General features: G+C 38.5%; 1 protein-coding gene across 5 annotated transcripts in view; it reads right to left on the minus strand.

Annotated features, from left to right (window-relative positions):
• Positions 1 to 241: 241 nt before the first annotated feature.
• SERPINI1 (serpin family I member 1) overlaps positions 242 to 19,874 on the minus strand; it is a 77,034-nt gene continuing 57,401 nt past the window's right edge. For all 5 annotated transcript variants that reach the window (XM_059163552.1, XM_059163550.1, XM_059163549.1 and 2 more), the window contains 3 exons: positions 7,312 to 7,398; positions 5,606 to 5,695; positions 242 to 5,367 (listed from right to left, as the gene is read on the minus strand). In XM_059163552.1, coding sequence (XP_059019535.1) covers positions 5,291 to 5,367; positions 5,606 to 5,695; positions 7,312 to 7,398 — 254 coding nt within the window. In that variant the 3' untranslated portion in view covers positions 242 to 5,290. The remainder of the gene's footprint in view (positions 5,368 to 5,605; positions 5,696 to 7,311; positions 7,399 to 19,874) is intronic.

Here is a 19,874-nt window from a genome sequence, read left to right on the forward strand (position 1 = left end):
ACTTATTCCCTCCCCTCTTTGAATTTGAACTTCTACATAACTCTTCTAATAGTCGATGAAGGCACTCTTTTAGAAATTATAGGTGGCACCATTTCCACCTGCTATGTATTTTAATAAATGGGATTCCTTCACAAGTGGCGATGTGAATATTTTACCCAATTCAAGACATAACTTGTAAGACACTCCTTTGTTTTATGTACTAATAAGGAAGAAAAAAAATCACTCAGTTAAACTGTGCACATTGACTAGAGTAAGTGTTTATTTTAAACTCATTCAAAACATTAAATATGTCTTTTAACTTATTTAAATAAATTTTATTGTGTATCATAATTATGTACATTTTTAAATGAAAATATGAAAAATCAATGCAAAGCAAAGCAAAATACAATGTTTCTACAACACAAAGTCCAAATCCAAGTCACTTCCCGCTCAGTGCTTGATGTCTGCTCTGCCCACACCGTTGTCCTCCATGACCCTAAGAGCACTGGTGACACAGACATGCCCAGCCTGCAGTTTCTGTCTCTAGAACTTTTTTCTAAGCTGTTGACAACTATTCTACAAATTTCAAAACTGGCGCTTTATCTTACAAGAAAAAAAATCAATGAAAGGTTTTTAGACAATGATCGGGATTTACGATGCTTCCTCAAATAGTCATTATGATTTGTTCTCAAATAGTTTGCTGACTGAAAAGCCAAGGGATTACAGTTAGATGATCGTCATGCAACAAGATTACTACATGCACAATCAATGCCATCTATGTCATGACTGCCACCTTTACGGACCATTGTGAGACACTATCGATCATTCCATTTTTGTGTCTGTTGAAATGTGAGAAATTATGTGCCTCAGAAGATCTGCAATATGAGATTGCTAATGCTAATAGCTAGCCTTCCATGAGTGACTAATATGTGTCAAATTATATTCCTTATGCATAGTATATCATTTAATCCTTAATACAACCCTGTGAAGTAGATGTTATTATTTGTAAGTATAGATTATACAACTTGTTCCAAAGACAGATATCTAGTAAGTGGCAGATTTGGTGTTTAAAGTTGGTTCCCTCCTATATCACAACCTGTGTTTCTTCCATAGCTATCTGGTTGTAAATATTTAAGCAGAAAACACCAGGGGGGGGGGGGTCACTCAATCATACAGAAAACGATAATCTCTCCATCAGCAATTTTCTTTGAGTAACAGACAGAGCAAAGAGCAATTGTGTGAACAAATGTCAGATTTATGTATCCATGAATTATCACAAAACTTTCAGAAAAAGAAAGATGAAACATTGTCTCCTATTTGAGGAAGAGAAAAAAAACTGCTACATCAGCTGGAAGCTGTGATGACTGCTGAAGAAACATTTTCTGGAACATGCCATATGTCACACACAACCACTTTATCTCTCCCCGGTTAAACAAAAAACTCTGCAATTTTCAGATAGAGGAAAAGTTCATCTATACTTAATGTATAATAAAGAGTGTATCTGGACTAAGGATAGTACATGTTTTATCTGCACTGGTATTATTTGTATTAATTAAACATCCTTTTCAAAAATATATGGATCTTTGTCTCACCAAAATCAGAAGCCGGTATGAACAGGATGCACTGTTAGCTCTTAGCTTATTAATGTTAAACCATCTTCTATACACTGAACCAAAGTAATGAACAGAAAATACACAAACTGACTCTTCTGTGGAAATCTCTCTCCTTGTCTTCATGAGACACAGATTTTTTTTCCATAAGCTATTTTTATGTGCATGTCGAGGCTTCAACATTCCTTCAAGAATAACTTTGTTGGCAGACATGAAACAAAGCGGCTGGGCTAAGTATCATATTCTCCATGTTTGCACTCAGAAGAAAGCACAGGAAAAGAGCTCCTTGACATTGGTCTTGGCAATAATTTTTTGGCTGTGACATCACAAAAACACAGGCAGCAAAAGCAAAAATGACATGTGGGACTACACCAAATTAAAAAGCTTTAGCACAGCAAAGGAAATCATCAACGAAATGAAAAGGCAACCTACAAAATGGGAGACAATACATGCAAATCACATATATGATAAATGGTTAATATCTAAAATATCTCCAAAGGAAACAAAATTTAGTATCTTGAAGAAATATCTTTTCCCATGTTTGTTGCAACATTATTTATAATAACCAAGATATGGAAATAATCTAAGTATCAATTGATGCATGAATAAAGAAAATGTAATATATATATATATATATATTCCTTTGTGATATATGTACCTATACATATATACACAAATAGACAAAAGAATATTATTCAGCCATAAAAAGGAAATCCTGCCATTTGCAACAGCATGGATGAATCCACAGGACACTATGACTGAGTGAAATAACCCAAATAAAGACAGACAAAGATTGTATGATCTCTTTCATAATGTGGAATCTTAAAAAAAAAAAAAAAGCATGGTGACTGTAGTTAAGAATACTATATTTCATGCTTGAAATTTGCTAAGAGAATAAATCTTCTCAACACACACACACAGAAAGGTAAGATATCATGGATGCATTTTTGGTAATCATTTCATACTGTATATGTATATGAAATCTCATCGTACACTTGAAATATATACAATTTGTCAATTATACCTCAGGAAAGCTAGAAAGATTCAAAATAAAAGCAAAAGATATATAATTTTATTGATTTCTTCCCAAAGTATATATTCAAGAGAAAGAAATTCCCATAAGCTGTGTATAATGTGTGTGTGCGTGTGTGTGTGATCAACTACACTTTTTAAAGGAAATGGAATTGAACTATGTGATGTTAACCTTTTTAGTAGAACAGAAGATATTAAAGAAATTATAAACAGAGTATTCTATTTTTATGCATTCCACAAACATGCTAATAACAACGCAGAATCCATTTTAATTTAAGGGACATCTAAATTGTATTGAAATATTTTAAGGTAAACATCATGGATGATAGAGTTTAATCTTATATCAGCTAGTAAAAATTGCATTTGGGGTGTTATAAAATTCATATGCTTGTCTAATGTTTACTCTTCCTTACAGGTTAACTCCTTTAGCTGACTGATGGACATACAGATACAGCAATATATGTAACGCTTAACTAGTAGTGATACGGTAATGAAGAATATCACAAACTCTGAGTAACAATACTGAATCAACATCAGTTAGCCCAATCTGTGTACATTATAAATGAAAACAAGAACACTGTTCTACAATAACCTCAGCTTTATGAAAAAACTATAAGTCTTCTGAAAATATAAGCTGTAAGTGATTCAGTGTTAAGTATTTGTCCTCGGGTATTCATAAATTTTTTTGTGCACATTGCTTATAAATATCTCTATATTTTTAAAGAATATATTTCAAGTGTTCTAATATGCAAAGGAGTCTGCATTTTTCCATAGTATATACATGAAAAAAGAAACTTTAGAATAAAACCATTTTTCTTTTTTTCTGTAAGGGCACTGCATTTTTAACGTAGACTCAAATCTCTCCAAGTTGTGTGAGTATTATACAGCTTCTCTGTTTCTACGTGTAAAAGTACCAAACATGCAAACCTTATGTTACAATGAGTTCTGATACTGAGTCCATGTGCCAATAGCAATCACAACACCTGGGAGTTTGTGAGAAATGCAGAATTTCAGGTCCCACCCCAGACCTACTAAATGAGAATCTGCATTTTGAATAAGATCACCAGGTTACTCCCTTACACACAGAGTTTAAGAAGCTCCGATACTTTAGGATACTTTATTGCTTGGTCTAATTTTCTATAAATTAACCATATTGAAACAACTACTATATAAGTCAGCATTCCATGTGTATCCTTTATTTTTGTGACATTTAAGATTTAGCATGTAACAAGCTCACCAAGGGAACTTGTTTTTAACAAGATTTTCAAGTTTTTTCCCAGAGCTTAGAATTCAGTAGGTCTGGGGTCAAGTCTGGTTTCCCCCAAACAGCCACTCCCCTGAACAGAATTAAAGTAGTGATAATATCAATTGTTGTTGATGGCTCCAAATCATAGCAAAATACCTAACACCCAGGATAGTCACATGCAAATTGTTTCTGTTAAGTTCTGAAAATGTTTCAAACTCTTTCTGCAACTATTAATCATAGAATCAAAAATATGCCAAATGGGCCTGGTTCTGATCATCATGGAAACTGCTGAAATCATTCCCCCTTAGCTCCTCCTCCCACACATACCTTGGCCCCAAGGAATATCATTATCTCAGCCAAAGGATGACTAAGTCATTCACTGGAGACCTTAAGAAGGGGCAGTGACCCTGCTGGAATCAACTACTTCCTGTCCTAGGAAAAAAGATGAATATAGTCTCCAAAATACTCAATATATTCTCTAGGGGATCCAAACACAAATGCATCCTAGAGCCATCAGGTGACCAATGGGAGAAACCAGGACTGTGATACCCTAATTACATTCAAGTTCAAAACATAAAAACCTTCCACAAGGACAAATAAGAACATATCCGAGGGCAGCATTCAGCCCCTGCCATGTCAGTTTACAGTATCTGCACTAGCGTGATTTTTCTCATTAATTTTCTGGTGACCTATGGAAGGACATATTTTTATTATTAATTTGCTCATATGGCTTATTTGGGGACTCTCGGGAACTTTGTTATAATTTGGATTTTACTTGGAGCACCAAAACATGGTGATATACCAGGTTTCTAATCTATATCAGGCTGCTGAAGCGCAGTGGGTTTTTAAAGACATAGTAAATAAGCTATATAAGCTAGGGGTTTGCATAGTCCTGTTTTTTTCTATCAAGTTTGATCATAGAGCCTACAGAAGATGTTCAGTTTACATTCTTTTATACCACACTATATACCGTCTTCAGAGAAATAATTCTATTTTGGGGGACTGCTTGTCTTCATCTGACTTGTTATTGCTTTCTCACGGTAAGTGTAATACTGCTAATTGACTTCACTGCTTTTCTTCTGTATGATTATGAAAGATTTACGATGTCCAAAAACATCACCATTTCCAAAGTTTGCCTAGAAGTATCCTTCTAGTACAACTTGTGAAATGAAAACAGAGTTGTTCACATGATCAATATGTACTTTTATTTTAAATACCAGCACAACAGACACAGTGACACCATGGGACTATTACCTCAATGATACTGATAACATTCCTTGACAAGTTGGCTTATAATTTACATACATTGTTTTATCTGGAACTATTTTTAAATATTATCATAAGATATACTGTAAAACACAAATCTTAAATACACCAGTTGCAAACATAACACGTTTAGTTACTATTTTGCATGTGAAATGATTTAAAGTTCCTCAAAATCATGTCCATTTGTGTTCATTGTTTCAGGATGCATGACTCGTCCCATGAACAAGACTGTACCTGCATTGGGGTGGAAGTGAACAAAACAGGGTGTGAACAAAAAAGTGGGATATTTACTTTCCTTCTTACTGACAATTAGCAGTGTTCTAAAAATAAAAATATAAATAATTCTTTTTAGAAAATCACTTGAATATTAGACATGATCTGATAAGTAATGTGGGAAAAAATGCTCTCTCTTTTTTAAAAAAATTATTTCTTTTGGCCTATAAATAAAGTTCCATTCTTATAACAGACTTACCTGTTCTCCTGTTCCTGATAAGAAAGAAAAATGGATGGTCGACAATAACTTGAGGATACAGCACAGCCATCCTACTAATTGCAATCATTCCTACAGTGCAGGGAGAAAGTAATTACATGTCTGTGGATGTGCAGCGACTAATGAGTAATTTCTCCAACACCATTTACATTTAATGCAAAAGCAACAATTTACAGGAAACAAAATTTTAAAGACTCAGAGAAAAAATTATGAAGGTGACAACATTTCTACTGATCTTTAAACACATCACACACACACACACACACACACACACAGTTTCCTACCTCCAATCCACCAAAAATACTAGAAAAATTTATTTTGCCTCTTACAAAACTTTTATTCTCAGTTTCAGATCAATATATATGGCTTTACTAAAATGACCTTTGAGCTAAGGAAAGGGGGAGAATTAACAAACACCCCCAAACAAACCCTAAGTTTCTTCATATTTCCAGATCATTATTTCCTTTTGTCTAAAATGAGGATTTTTACATACTTCTAGTAAGTGGCCAGAATGGCAGTGATTAAAGGGAAAAAGCAGCAGTAAGAGAAGCATGATGTTTCCTATGGCTAGGAAAGTGAATTCCCCTGAGATCCTTATTATGGGATAATCATTTTATACTTGTTGCAGGGTGATTCATTATAAGGAAAAGGTCAAGATTAAATTATGTAAGATTTTAGGCTTTCCTGATGCTCAAGACTACTGTGTTTCTATTTCCTCCTGAAAACACTGTTTTAACTGGTGATATCCTTTTAGTGGACAAATTTATGTAGAAGCTTAAAAAAATGATAGGTTCCATTTTGCCAGAGGAAGGAAAAATCCTACTACAATTTGAACATAGCAGTGGAACATGAGATTGAAACACACCCAAAGAAATAAATGGGAAAAAATGTCATTGGAAAAAATCATTCTCATTTAACTGGGGAAGTCAAAACATTCAAAATAATCAAGGACATTTAACATTTTGCTTTGAACACGTGATTTAGGTCAAAATTTTAGAATTATTTATTTAAAATTATTTTACCAGCATTATTCAGTTAAAATTACTCAAAATTATTTATTATGTCTTGTTAATGTGTGTGCTTTTAAAAAGGCAAAACTTTTGACAAAATTAAGAACTAGTTTCCAGGAGGGCTTGGGTGACTCAGTAGGTTAAGTGTCTGCCTTCGCCTCAGGTCACAATCTCAGGGTCCTGGGAACCAGCCCCGTTGGGCTTCCTGCTCAAGAGGGAGTCTGCTTCTCCCTCTCCCTTTGCCCCTCTCCCCCACTTGTGTTCTCTCTCTATCTCAAATAAATAAATAAAATCTTAAAAAAAAAAAAAAGAACTAGTGTCCACAAGTAATTAGGTAAGAAGAAGAATGTTTAAATGGGTGATGAGAAAATATCTAAAATATTTAAACAGGCAGCACTGCAGGGAAATCTATTCTACCGAGCCACCAAGGTCCTCCGGCCTCTCATTAGAGGTGGGGGTTACTCTGTATTGGGGCACTGGAGTTAAGTGCACACTTCATATCCTATTTAGAAAATTCTAGCTGATTCAGCATTAGCTTGACTTCTAAGAGCAGAGTCAGTTTTTTTTTAGCTATGTTGTAAAAATGACCCCCAACCCCCACCCAAGATGGTTTTAAAGATACAAATCAAAAAAAAAAAAAAAAAAGTGAGAACATTGTAGAAAATTATAACTTGGCACCTGAGGTTGCAGCAGCTTCTGAGCCTTCTTCATTAACCTCGATGAAGGACTTGTGAATTGCTTTGGAAAGAAAAATCTCCTTGTTATCTGCAGAAAAATAAAAAAAAGAGAGAGAGAGAAAAGAAGCATTTCTTCAGTATCAGAAATAGAGGAGCCTTTTACTCTTTATTTAAACAGCTTTGGAAAATGTGACTTAAGGCACTGATTCTAAAATAGAAAAGATAATGTCAGATTATATTATGATTTCAGAGAAGCCTTGAAGATGTGTTTTCTGATTTGTTCTTATTTTATATTCTCTTGTTAATGTTTCCCTTCATTTTTATTGGTAATTTTCCCATTGTTTATTTCTTATATTGCCAGAGAAAGCAGAAATGTGGCTCTGTTTTTAATAGCAACTTCAAATTAGTTCATAACTCAAGATAAAAACATCTCAAACATTTGCACTCTAATCTGAAATTTTAAAGCACAAAATGAAAACAGGTAGAAATCCACACATAACCAGAGTAAGAAATTTTTAAAAATTGTATCTCTAATTACTGTAATAATAGAGATATCCTTGGCAAAGAAAAACAAAATTGACTTTTAGATTATAGAAATGTGAATAGAAAAAAGTTACTTTCCATTCCAGTTAATTGGCTTATCTGAGGATTCACAAACATGCTTTATCATAAAGTCAGAGGAAAGAGCACATTTTCAGTGTTGGGAAGGCTCTTTTTTTCTTAGAGTTGTCTTTCTACGTATGCTTAGTTTTCAATTAATGGCTGCTATGGGCTGAATTGTGTTCTCTCAAAATCAATGTGTTGAAGTTCTAGCTCCCAAGACTTCAGAATACGACTGTATGTATGTATGTATGTATGTATTTAAGATTTCATTTATTTATTTGACAGAGAGAGGCACAGCAAGAGAGGGAACACAAGCAGGGGGAGTGAGAGAGGAAGAAGCAGGCTTCCCGCCAAGCAGGGAGCCTGATGTGGGGCTCGACCCCAGGACCCTGGAATCATGCCCTGAGCTGAAGGTAGATGCTAAATGACTGAGCCACCCAGACACCCCAGAACATGACTGTATTTAGAGATAGAGTCTTAGGTTAAAATGAGGTCATTAGGACAGGCCCTAATCCAATATACTGATGTCCTTAATGAGAATAGAAAATTCGGACACAGATAGAAAAGGAAGACCATGCCTGATGGCTAATTTTATGTGTCAACCTGGCTGGGCCAGGATATCTGTACCCAGATATTTGGCCAAACTATCATTTTGGATGTTTTCTGCAAAAAAAAATTTTGGATGAGATTAACATTTTAAATTGGTGGACTTTGAGTAAAGCAGATTGCCCTTGTGATATAGGGGGCCTTAACCAATCACCTGAAGGCTTTATTATTTTTTTTATTTTTGAAAAAGATTTTATTTATTTATTTGACAGAGGGAGAGAGAGTACAAGCAGGGGGAGTGGCAGAAGAAGAGGGAGAAGCAGGCTCTCTGCTGAACAGGGAGCAAAGACGGGACTTAATCTAGATCCTGGGATCATGACCTGAGCTGAAGCCAGCTGCTTAACCAACTAAGCCAGTCCAGAAGGTGCCCCAGAATATAACTGTATTTAGAGATGCCCCCCAGCTGCAGGCTTTAGAACAAAGACTGACCTCTAAGCAAAAAGGAATTGTTCCATTTGACTGCTTTTGGACTCTTCCCTCAATCTCCAGCTTGCCAGCCCACCCTGCAGATTTTAAATTTCCAAAGTCACCACAAGTATGCAAGCCAGTTCCTTAAAGTAAATCTCAGTCTCAGTCTGTCTGTCTGTTTCTCTATATAGATAGATACATCTCTCTCTATAAACACACACACAGAGACACACACACATCCTGTTGGTCCTATTTATCTGAAGAATGTTAATACACTATGAGAAGACAGACATCTACAAGCCAAGGGGAGAGGTCTAGAAGATTCCAAGCCTGAAGACATCTTGATCTCGGATTTTTAGCCCCCAGAAGCACGAGAAAACAAACATCAGTTGTTCAAGCCCCCCCCCCCCCAGTCTGGGGACTTTGTTATGGCAATTCCAGCAAACTAAGCAATAGGTTGTTGGGTTTCCAACTTTGGTCCTCAAGATCGAAACAAAATGAACAAAACATAGTTCAAATACATAAAAAGAAAAATAGCACAAGGAAGCAAGATACAAGATTACTCAAGTTTCTGCCATCCACAACCCTAGCCCCCTTTTTCCATTCCAGGAGGTGGAATTCAAATTTTAAGATAACCTTGTTGCTGATGCACTATTCCGTAAAAGCACAGTGCATTTCCCATTAGGCTACATAGTAAGACTTTTTCAGGAACCCAGTCCTACCCACAGTATACACTTTCAAGTTTTCAAAAACACATAATTATCTTATACAGACAGGGAGAAATGCTCAACAACGTTCTTGATACATCTGTTGCATGGCACATGCTTATTTTGAATAAACCTCAAGACAACTGAGTGGCAACTCTGAATATACTTTTAATAGGGATATTACTCAGTTTATATTTAGTATTAAGATATAAGCTTGCATTTTGAAATAGTCTGTCTCACATATTATGATATTTTCTTCTAGAAGGCATTTGATGACTAGAAGAAAAATAAAAAACAATAGAGTTTTGACATTAAACAATTAAGTATAATTATCTCCCTCAAATCCAGAAGACTAGTTTTCTTTTTTCCAACAAATAAGAAGAACAATATAAACTGCATTAAGTAACTAGTCAGATACATTCAGCTGGCAAAACAAATACACAAATTCCAAGACAGTCAAATATATGTACCATTTAGTAGTTAACTGATGCTAGATTATTTTCAGATTCAGTTACCCATTTTGTTCAGTGGGCCAGTGAAGGTGGGGTCATGCCCCAAGAGCTGGTATTATGGCCCCGAACACAAAAGTGACAGAATGTAGTTTCTAAAGGGTAATGAGTGTCCACATTGCCAGCTAAGCCCTCTTTAAATATTCTGAGGAGAGTTCTCAAAAATACCAAATGATACTTTAGCCATGTATCATTGCTCAGAGGAAGCTGCCTCTCCGCTCCTGAGCCTGATCTGTTGACTGCACTGGACACCTTGAAAGAAGGAATCTCATCCCTTCAATGCCGGCTTCTACCACAAATGTACCCTCTTCCTCTAGGCATCTAACCTCTTCTATGGCTCATTTAGCCCTACAAAATGGTGGGAGGATGGGTAGGAGGTGCCAGGCACCATGGCAGATAGATCAAGAAAACATGGGTGCTGAGGGCTCTTCCCACAGAGCTGGTTATTTAAAAGAGCATGAAATGGACAAACCTTCAACAATATTAAGACAAAAGAAAACATGTCTAAAGATACAGAGAGAATTTTTTAAAATCACAAAAAAATACTTTGTGTAATTTCCGGCAGACAAACGTGAATCAGCGTATGAGGTATAACCTATTCACTATGAACCGCATGTATTTACAATACCATGATTACAATACAGGAAAACAAAAATATATTTTACAGACCACACCACGGTTTGGTAAGTTTTTATTTTGTTTTGGTTTTTTAAAGATTGTATTTATTTACTTGACCAAGAGAGAGCACAAGCAGGGAAAGCAGCAGGCAGAAGGTGAGGGAGAGAAAGGCTCCCTGCCGAGCAGGGAGGGAGCCTGATGTGGGGCTCAACCCCACGACCTTGAAATCATGACCTGAGCTGAAGGCTGATACTTAACAAACTGAGCCACCATGTGTCCCTCATAAGTTTTGACATATCTGTGAACCCACCTCCACAAATAAGATACAGAAAATTTCCATCTCCCCAAAAGATTTTTGTGTTTCTTTATGCAGATAATTTTGAAAATAAAGAGCTTTGGGGCACCTGGGTGGCTCTGTGGGTTAAAGCCTCTGCCTTTAGCTCAGGTCATGGTCTCAGGGTCCTGAGATCGAGCCCCGCATCGGGCTCTTTGCTCAGGGCTGAGCCTGCTTCCCCCTACCCTCTCTCTGCCTGCCTCTCTGACTACTTGTGATCTCTGTCTGTCAAATAAATAAATAAAATCTTTAAAAAAAAAAAAAAAGCTTTGCCATCAACCAATTTTATAGAAATGTACAAATGATAAAACTAGATGAAGAAAAAAATAGACTATCTGAATAATCCAGTAACCATTAAAGTAGTTGAATGAGTAGATGAAAACTTCCTCCTTCCTCAAAATTCAAGAATGTGAGCCTATGGGCACCTGGGTGACTCAGTGATTTAAGCATCTGACTTTAGATTTCAGCTCAGGTCCTGATCTCATGGTAGTGAGATTGAGCCCTGCATTGAGCTCTGCACCAGGCCTGAAGTCTGCTTGGGATTCTCTCTCTCTCTCTCTCTCCTTCTAGCCCTCCCACCATCCCCTGTCTTTAAAAAAATAAAATAAAATAAAATAAAAAAAGGAAGAAGAAGAAGAAGAAGAAAGAAAGAAAGAAAGAAAGAAAGAAAGAAAGAAAGAAAGAAAAAATCTAAGCCTAGATGGTTTTCTAGGCAATTTAACCAATCCCTCAAGGAAAAGATAGGATTTTCTATTACAAATCCATTTTCAATTCTAGAAAGAGAATAAAAGCAATCTAAGTTATCTATGGATAATCTTACCATATTAAAATTGAACCAGAACAGTCTAATAAAAGACCAATAAAATCATAGGCCAAGCTCACCTATTAACATAGAGATAAAAGTTTGTTTTGTTTTGTTTTAATCAGGAAGTTAAACCCAACAACATATGGAAATACTTTTTTAAAATGAGTTTCAAAGGGAAACTCACAGTCTGTAATGGCACAGCAGTTGAGAACGGCTCTAAGTGCCTCCATTTCATATCAAACCTTGCTCTGGGGGGGCGCCTGGGTGGCTCAGTGGGTTAAGCCGCTGCCTTCGGCTCAGGTCATGATCTCAGGGTCCTGGGATCGAGTCCCACATCGGGCTCTCTGCTCGGCAGGGGGCCTGCTTCCCCCTCTCTCTCTGTGATCTCTTCCCTTCCTCTCTCCTACTGTGATCTCTCTCTGTCAAATAAATAAATAAAAAATCTTAAAAAAAAAAAAAAAAAAAAAAAAAAAAAAAACCTTGCTCTGGGATGATCTCATGAGACCCAAGCCAGTTTATGCCCCTACAACCCTACTTAAAGCCCTGTCTCTCCTCTCCCACTGGCTCTGCCTCCCACCTTGCCTTCCATATACTGCACACCAGCAGACCTACGAGGCAATGCAAGGTTCTCCATGAGGTTCCTCTGCATCGCTCATGTAGCGGGCTAAAAAACTTAAAAATGCAATCAAGTAGAAGAGCTAAGGGAATGAAACCCAACAGACCAGTGGCATTATCTATATTTCAAATACAGCAAAATAAAGACTGAATCCCATGTTCCAGCTCCCCAGGGTAATTAGCTGCTACACAGCAGACAGCAAACATCTGCAGATTTAAGTGAGACCTCAGGACTTGTAAGTTGGAGAAAACCACCACCCCTTTAGATATTCCAGCAGGAGAAAATGTGACAAACAAATCCTGAGGGGGAAAAAAAGAAAATGAAACTCTCTTCTCTTGGGACAAACTTCAAGCAGTCACAGTCCAATATAAGCTGAAAGTGGTTTAAACAAGAACAGGTCTGCTGCCGCCCCATCATGTCACACAGAACTTTCCTGTACTTGTCCCTCAATATTGCTCATCCTGATGGAATTATGTGTCAATCAAGGCCATCATTCCTGCAGGGCCATTCACCTATTTCTTAAGGACCTGGACCTTGCCGGTCCAATTTCTCTCCTCCCTGAAATTCTGTGCACCCTGCCAGGTACCAAGTAGGCACTCAGATATTTGATGAACCAGGATGGGAGGGCAATTAAGAAGATTTACACTGATGAGCCCGTCTTATCAATTAGAGAAAGTTCACTGTTCTCTAAAAAAGAAAATAAATAAAAGACAAAGCTACATGCAAAAAACAAACAAACAAAAAAACATAAATAATTCCATGCCCTAGCCCCAAGCAGTCTTCCCCTTCTGGCCACAGCAGATATTGCTGCCAAAAAAACTGGTTCTACTTTCCTCTGGGCAGCAAGGAGCAGGGCTCTTCACAAAGGATACGATGGGCATGGGGCCAGTAAACCGTAGGTTTCCCAGAGAAGAGCTGGGCAACAATTCAAGCTCTTCTGAAGAAAGCAGGGCAAAATTCTAAGCCATTCATTCAGTCACTGAGCAAATATTTATCAAGCACTCTGTTGGTATGAGATATTGTGCAGGGCGCTGAAAGCTCCAAGGATCTCTGATTAACATAACGCTGGCGGGGCGGCGTCTTAGGAGTGTGTGCCCCCGCTGCCTCTGTGGCTCTGTTCCGAAACACAGCCAATTGAAATGGATGTCTGCGTCACCAAGGACAGGCTTAAAATAACAAAATGAAGAGAGTTCCATAACAGAGCCTGAGAAAACCAAAAGCATCTCTGTACTTGAGTTGCTAAAATATTTTTAGCATCAACCCCACCCATAAACTTTCGAAAGGTTTTGTAGAATTTGAGCTTTTTCATGGTAAGAATCTTGTTTGTTTCTTTGAAGAAATGTTGTGATAGTATCGAAACATTCATACATTCATTCATTCATTCTTTCATTCAGGTACTAAGCACCTCCCATGTGCCAAACATTGTTGATACACTGGATTTACTATGGTGAATGAAACAGTTCCTTCCTGGGCACCTGGGTGGTTCAGTGGGTTAAGCCTCTGCCTTCGGCTCAGGTCATGATCTCAGGATGCTAGGATTGAGCCCCGCATCAGGCTCTCTGCTCAGCCGTGAGCCTGCTTCCTCCTCTCTCTCTCTCTGCCTGTCTCTCTGCCTACATGTGATCTCTGTCAAGTAAATAAATAAAATCTTTAAAAAAAAAAAAAAAAACAGTTCCTTCCTAAGAGGAGGAAAGCAAAAATTAAGTAACAGTGACAATAAAAAAGCAAATTGAGAAATGGCCACAATTTTAGGGTCCGGTTAAGTGTTACTAAAAAGCAAGATGAGGTGATGTTTGCAGGAGGATGAGGGCAGGTGATGAGCTACTTGACTTGAGGTATTGGGGAAGGCAGCTCTGAAATGGTCAATTTGGCTGAGACCTAAGGAATAGGAGCCTGCCACAGGAACACCTGAAGGTAGTTTCCAGCAGAGGGAAAAGCTAGTTTAGAGGCAGTTACAAGCCAGCTGTGTTCAAGGACCCAGAAGAACACCTGTGTGGCTGGATTGAGGAGAGTGCGGAGGGCCAGAGGTCTGAGAGAAGCCTCCATACTTGGAGCGAGGCGGGCTCAGCACCACTTCCTACCGCATGCACCCACCCAGCATCTGTCTGGCTCTCCACACCATGCTGGGCTCTGAAGACAGAGAGTCATCTATGTGTGACCCAGCCCTTGCTTCTGAAGAGCTCTGACATCAGAGATAGGTATGTGAACAAGCAATCTAAGGAAAAGGTTTCCTGTGATAGAACCTGTGATAGCACTTTGTGCTCTGGCAGTCCAGAGGAAGGAAAGTAAACCATTTGGAAGGGAGAGATAACAGGGAAAGCTTCTCAGAGGTGGTGTCATTTGGGCTGGTTCTTGAAGGATAAGTAGAAAAGGGAAAGTCAAACAATCAGGCAAGGGCATTCCCAATGAAGATTGCACTTGGGAAGTGAGACAAGCAGCAGCAATGACTTGAAGGTCCAGGTGGAGCCTGGTTACATCATAAGGAGGTGGGGAGTGGCAGGGGGTGCACCTGACTTTAAGAGTTTGGACTCTGAGGCTGGAAAGCCTGGGCCTCATTCAGAAGTAACAGGGCACCTCTACTTTGATTTTAGAAGATACCTGTGCCAGGAGCTGTAAAGCGTAGATCAGAAGGAGAAGAATCAATGAAACAAAATGGGATTGGGAGGGAGACAAACCATAAGTGACTCTTAATCTCACAAAACAAACTGAAGTTTGCTGGGGGGAGGGGGGTTGAGAGAAGGGGGTGGTATTATGGACATTGGGGAGGGTATGTGCTTTGGTGAGTGCTGTGAAGTGTGTAAACCTGGTGATTCACAGACCTGTACCCCTGGGGATAAAAATGTATGTTTATAAAGAATAAAAAAATTTTAAAAAAAAGAATGAAGGGTATAGTCTTCTTAAAGCTGCTAAGACTTCCCCTATCAAATAAATAAATAAAATCTTTTTTAAAAGGAAAAAAAAAAGGGCAAAAACAGCGAGGGGTAGGAACATCAAGTTTGCTATCTGTGGCAACAGTCCAGGGGAGAAAGGAAGTGGAGGTACAGCTCTGAAAGAGAAAGACAGTCCTCTGCCGTCCAGGTGCAAGGAGAAGCAGAACCAACAAGGGCAGGATGGAAGAGTCAGTCTGGCATAAATCTAAGCACTTGAGTCTGACCTGAATGTGGCTTTTGCTGTGTCTTCTTAATTCCTTTATTTCATTGGCTCCTTTATTAAAGCTCATACTTTGTGCTGAAGGATTTAGTACTCTCTTTCTCCTTCCCCTTCCACCTTCCAAGAGGATTATCTATTAATCCAAATGCTGACAGTCATTCATTTCCATTACAAAAATAGCCCTTCTCTATAACAGGATCCTCGCTGCCACTAGATGAGCATTTTAAATCACGCCTGAGAAGAAAATGATTCTCAGCACTCTCTAGATTCCATGTTTATTGTATGAGTCTTTACTCTGTTTCATGTTAGCGGAATTTAGCTATGGCCATGGACATCAAATTGAGATGACAAAAAATAAGCACAATAAATACAGAGCATCTTGTATTCCTCATTTCTTCATTCAGTGAGTACTGGGCAGAAAGCACAAAATCGTGTGCTTCCTGAACCTGTAAGGATCAATCCTGAAGAGGTTTAAATTCTGGCAGAAGATATCCAATGCATCAATAATGATAATATGAGATCAGATGTGATATGCAGCATCAAAAAAGGATAGAACGCTGTAGAATTTACACAGGAGTTATTACATCTGGTTGTATAATCACGTGGCTCGATGAAGTTGGGGATATTTGTGCTGAAGATCCGTTCAGGAGATATTTTGGGAGGGAGAGATTTTATAAAGCCGGGGCCCTGGGGACATGTGAGGTGCAGCAAAAGCTGTGTGCAAGGAATCAGCTGGAATTAAGGCTGGAGGGAGCTGAAGTCTGAATGCCCTGCTGAGCCATGGGCAGTGCAAAGCAGAGTGAAGGGAGGCTTTGAACAGGTACTGGGATGATCTGAGAGTGGGTTTTAAGGTGATCAATCTTGGCAGTGGCAGAGAAGAAAGATTAGACGGAGAAGAGATTGGAAACCATTTAGGAGGCTATTGAAATCGTCTGGGGCAGCAATAATGAGAGTCTGAATTAAAGGCGGATGCCATGGGATAGAGAATTTAAGAGTGGATTCAAGAGGTCTTACCAACGGACGCTCAAGTCACTCAATTTTTCCAGAAGCAAGAAAATGTGGAAGAGGGTTGTTTTTCCACTGCTAACTCATAGTTGCTATTTTTAAAGAAAGATAAGATTTCACTGCATTAAAAAAAAAAAAAGATTTCTTGCATAATTTAAGAATGAGTACTGTCACAATAGTACTGAACTATTTCCCGGGTTCTTTTGAATTTACAAATTCTACTAAGAATGCAATTTTTTAAAGTTTTTATCCCATTTTCAAGTAAAAATTTTAATTGAGGAAGTAAAACATACAAAAGAAAAAATCCCGAACAGTGCACAGTGACAAAGGAAACAAAATCTCCTCTCTCATCTGGGGGCCTCTGTTCTGTATTCTAGAGACAAACATTGCTATCATTTTCTAACACATTATTCAAAAATGGTCACTGCATCTGAAAGCTTAAATGCATACCTACATTCTCCCCCTCCATCTTTGGAACAATATGCTCCCATTCTGCCAATTGACTTTCCATTCCCTCTCTGCCTCCACAATGCTTTCTCTAGCATGGGGTTTTGTGATTCATCACTAATGACATCTGGTGCTGGATTATTCTTTGTTGCAGGGTAGAATAATCTACTCATGCGGTGTAGGTCCCAGGAATGTAGAAGCATCCCCAGACTTTACCGGATAGATGCCAGTAGCCCTCCCCAGTTGTGACAACCAAAAAGTCTCCAGCTATTGTCAAATGTTCTCTGCAGGACATGGTTGTCCTGGTGTATCCTGGACACACTGCTCCAATAAAGCATATCTATTGTGCTTCTTTTTATTAAATCCAACTGTTTATGTCTCTCTCCCCACAAGTCTGTATCCCTTTTTAGAGCAGGTATGATATCTTAGTGGTTTCTTCATTTTTCTGACCTAGTCCTGAGCTTACACCAACTGACTCACTCACAAAGAGTTATTAAATGAAAGGAAGAGACAGGGCATTGAACGTAATTAATGTATACCTTAAACACCATGAAATTCTCCCCATGAAATTCATTAAGGTAGAAAGTAATAATCAGTTAATGTCAATAACTTTCTGGGTACTTGTAGGGACTACTAAACATCATAGACACTTTAATCAGCAGGGTTTTCACATCATTTAGAGAGGCAAAAACCTAGACATGTGAAAAGGACACCAGCCACATAGGGCAGAGCATATGATGCCTGAATGAATGATGCAGGGAATAAATACTATCAAATCTAGCAAACGCAGAGAGGCAAGTCTTATAGTTGTGTCACTAGGTTTTTGTTCCGTTTTGTTTTTTAAAGATTTTATTTATCTGACAGAGAGAGACACAGCGAGAGAGGGAACACAAGCTAGGGGAATAGGAGAGGGAGAAGCAGGCTCTCAATGGAGCAGGGAGCCCAATGCGGGGCCCGAACCCAGGACTCTGGGACCATGATCCGAGCCGAACTAAGGCAGACGTCTAATGACTGAGCCACCCAGGCGCCCCATAGTTTTTGAATGAATGATTCATAAATTATGTGTATGTGTGTGTGAGAGAGAGAAAAAGAAAGAGAGAGAGAGAGATTGAGGGACCGTGACAGAGAGAGCAGGTGAGAGAGAGGAGGAGGGAGAGAGAGGGAGAAAAAGGAAGTGTTATTTGGGCTGAGCTCACATGCTGAGGCTACCAAGGTCTTGGCAAAAACTAGGGAGTTAAGAATGAAAGAGTTCCCCCTGAAAGCGTGAGAAGTTGGCTTTAGACCTTTCCTCACGTCATCCTGAAGACTAAATTGGATGGTGGTTGAGGATGGCCAGTCCGGATTGCTTACTGATGTTTTAAGGAGTTCAGTGTTCCAAGAAATGTAATAGAGAATGTGGCCACGAAGAAACTTCTTCTCTCCTTCCTCTGTCGTTTGCTCCTTCAGCGTATGTCGACCGTGTGCCACCCAAGTGTCAGCTGGGTGCCAGGACTCAGGCATGCCGCTGGGAGCACTCTGACAGGGACTCAATTCTGACTGAAGTTTGGTCAAACCAACAGAGCCTTCACAACGTGGACTATATGAACTCTGAAAGATCCGCATATTATTTCAAATTTCCAAACCATCTGCATTCATAATATATATTTATTCTCTATTGTCTCTGGACAGTTAAATATTACATCATAAACCTCCCAGATATGTCAAAAATTTTAAGCTACACTGACCACAATAATTGGCCACTGTAGCATGACTTCCTTGGGACTGAAAAGCCACAGATATTCTATGTGGGGCAAATAACTGCATAGATGTTTGGGTGAAACAGTGAGGAATCTCTAATAAAACAGAAAATAGAGCCATGGTGAGAAAATGGAATGTAATTACCCAGCTGGAATTTGGCCAGTATGGGAGACAGATTCTCTCAATTCCTGAGGAAGGGAACATAAGAACTTTTAACTATACTATTCTTGAGCCACAAATACACATTTCTGACTCAAGCACAAAAGTACCCATTAGCTTTTGAATCTCTACCAGTCCCACCTCCTTGACAATCCCACTGAAAATTTCAAAGTTGTAGGAGCTTGGATGCGAGCCATGAAGACCTTTACTTTGGCAAAATTTGCATTTTTCTAGTGGACAGCAAAATTTGGATCACTTATACAGTAGACATTTAGAAAAACTCTACTAGTGTTTTGAGTGTTTAGAGTAAGTTCTCTAATTAAGGCGTGAAAACTACAGTATCAAATACATGAATATCATCTCACTGCTGAGTCCTGCTTGGAAAACAATCTGTCCAATTCTAAATCTGGGAGGGCAAGGCCTTTTTTGATTATCAGCTCCTTGAGAATTTCCTGAAAGCTATGAACCTATCTCTGCTCTCTTTTTTCTTTTGTGTTTGTGTGTGTGCAAGCACATGCATGTGACTGCACATGTATATGCAATTTCATTTAGCACCCACTTCACTGAATTCAATTCCTGGGTCCCCATTGTCCAAGTTGAGAAGCTATTATTCAGTCAGCTTGACTTTCTACAGGTTCTTAATTCTATAGAGGAAAACTAAATTCTCTCCCGTAGCACATGAACTGCTAAGGAAAATTCTATGCCTTAGCTCTCTGGTTGGAGAGTTGAGTCCAACAAATTGCATATCTAAAGGACTTACACACTGAGCTATTTTTTATCTTGAGATCATCAGACATCACACACATATCTGTGTGTGTGTGTGTTGATATCATCAGAAAATAGATTGTTTTATATTCCAT

Source organism: Mustela lutreola, chromosome 2, assembly GCF_030435805.1.
Source record: "Mustela lutreola isolate mMusLut2 chromosome 2, mMusLut2.pri, whole genome shotgun sequence".
In the NCBI taxonomy this organism is placed as follows: Eukaryota; Metazoa; Chordata; class Mammalia; order Carnivora; family Mustelidae; genus Mustela; species Mustela lutreola.